The following is a 2,500-nucleotide window of genomic DNA, read 5'->3' on the forward strand; positions in this document are numbered from 1 at the left end:
AAACAGTGGTTTTAATCTGGGAGGGAATTTTATTTACAGATGCAAGGGAGGCTTGGAGGGAAGGACAAATTCTTAAAGGGGGGCGTGGTACATAAAAGGTTAAGAGCCACCATTCTGTAATTATAATAACGTGTGTGTGTGTGTATATATATATATATATAAATATATATATTTATATATTTATATATATTATTTATTTATTTATTTATTTTATTTTTTTATTATTATTTTTTTTTTTTTTATTGAATCAGTGTTTGGTTCTGGCTTGATGGTTCAGCTACGTGAAACAGTTGCAAAGGTCCAGACGGAGATATGTTAATACATAGATGTTTAAAGCTTGATGTATTTTCATAAGTCGATTTCGACAAAATTCCAAGAAGGCGTATTTGATGATTATTCCACTACAGAACCATCAATACCTAATACTTGTTTGAAGAAAACGAAAAAAAATGGCTTCATTAAAAAATAGACCCTAAAACACTTTTATTTATTTATTATTCTACCACTCATTCTTTTTTAACTTTTTTTTTCTTCAAACAATCAATGAATTTCTATTCATTAAAGAAAAAACAAAATACTATTTATACTATGTTTACATCGAAGTGATTGCCAGCAAGTCGCCAACACCATGCAAGGCCCAGTAACTCCTGAGTACTGAGTACATTGAACTTTGTTTAATTCATAATTACGATAAAGCTTTGGAAGTAAAGAAAATACTAAATTAAAACTCCTGGGTATTAGAAATGAAAAAGGTATGCTTTAGTCAAATAAAGGTTTCTGACGACTATGTAATTGGGAAATAAACAGCCATATCTGGTTTGAATATTGTACGAGAGCCTCTACATTGGTCCTCAGCCTTTACCTCTTTTCTTCTCCTTTCCTCTTCCTTTTCTTCACCCCCTTGCTCTGTCCACTTATCCTAATTGTTAACTAATTTTATCCGTTTTCGCCACAATATTTTATCCTAATGGTATATGACCTTTGATGTCTGGCACAGTTATTTATTTTGATCATTAACCACTATTTAAATCCACAAACATCATCTTATTGAAAAAAAAAAAAAAAAAAACGTCCTTACCTGTTGGCTTTGTACCTAAGCCACACCCTATCACTATATTTTCAATACATGGCAGAACATTTTCAATAAATAATCCTACACATTACTTTGGGCTATTGTTCCATTACCAATTCATTCTTTGGTGCGATCGGAACTGTCTTCTACTTATACCGTTGATTTAACCATGCCTCAAAAAAGAAAAAAAAATCGGGCGGTAGTTTAGTGTGTTGGTCTCACTACGAATTTTCCCCAACCTGTCTCTGTGCATAATGAGATCAAGGCAACTAACACATCCTAATCATTAACTTATTTCTACCCGTTTTGCCACAATACTTTACCATAGTGCTATGTGGCCTTTGATTTTAGCACATTTACATTTTTTTTTCTAACCATTAACCATTAATGAGAGCAAGGACCCATCTCAGTTATCACCCCCAATCCGCCATTGTTGTGGGGGAGCTTAGGAGACGGGTACTGGTGCCCATTGTACTTTGGTCGTCAGCCTACGCCTCAACCAATTTTTGTGGTGTTTTCTTCTCCTTTCCTTTTCCTTCTCTTATTCATTCCCTTCTTTTGTGCACTTTTTACCCGTGATGTCTGGCATATTTATTTGTTTTGACCATCAATCATGCTGGAAATCCACAAACATTGCCTTATTGAACCATGAAACTACCCTACCTGGGGGCCTCGCCCGAAGCCCCACCCTATCCCTAGATTTTTAATACCCGCTAATAACCTAATAACCTGAATCGTGGAGCTGTCCGGGACGTATTGCAAAGGGTAGCTTTAGGCTTGAATCATTTTTGTACTTCCGTATTATTTTTTAAAATATAAAGTTTAATTTTTTCCTTTTCAGGTAACAAGGCCTGCACTGCACCAGTTTATATTGATGACAAAGAAGATGTAGATGCTGCTGTTGGGCCTTGTTCAGAATGTGGATTTAGTGATTTTGAACCCAGCACAAGAGCCAGATATTATGAAGTCCTGACATTTAGTCGAGATGAGATTAAAACAATGGAGAACAGTAACTGCTTTTGTATCCTTTTATTCATCGAAACACGCAAAAATGTTACTTTTTTCTAGATAGCCTTAGTCCTCGCACCACCTATCATACAGGCCCTTTCACTTTAAATTAGCCTTACAAAATGCTGTGCCACAATTGGGCTTTATTTATTTATTACACTATTTGGCAAACTTTGTATCCCAAGAACTTTATAAAAAATCATTAAACAAATTTCAAAGTCAAAAGCTGCTTTGCAGTCTTTCTCATAAATCACGTGTACTATAAACCTAGTTATGCTACTGGGCTTTTAGAGCGTACTATTTTTTGAGTACATGATATTATCTACTAAAGAATTTTGATTTCTGTAGATTTAAATAGGGTGACCCCCCTCCTATGAAGACATACCTATGTGTAAGAGGGGTGCTATAAAATTCATGAAC

The 2,500-nt window shown here is 34.8% G+C and overlaps 1 protein-coding gene across 7 annotated transcripts in view; it reads left to right on the forward strand.

Annotated features, from left to right (window-relative positions):
* LOC125042655 (histone-lysine N-methyltransferase SMYD3-like) overlaps nt 1-2,500 on the forward strand; it is a 35,952-nt gene that overhangs the window by 28,714 nt on the left and 4,738 nt on the right. For all 7 annotated transcript variants that reach the window (XM_047638442.1, XM_047638439.1, XM_047638437.1 and 4 more), the window contains exon 8: nt 1,914-2,093. In XM_047638442.1, coding sequence (XP_047494398.1) covers nt 1,914-2,093 — 180 coding nt within the window. The remainder of the gene's footprint in view (nt 1-1,913; nt 2,094-2,500) is intronic.

This window comes from Penaeus chinensis, chromosome 32, assembly GCF_019202785.1.
Source record: "Penaeus chinensis breed Huanghai No. 1 chromosome 32, ASM1920278v2, whole genome shotgun sequence".
Lineage (NCBI taxonomy): Eukaryota > Metazoa > Arthropoda > Malacostraca > Decapoda > Penaeidae > Penaeus > Penaeus chinensis.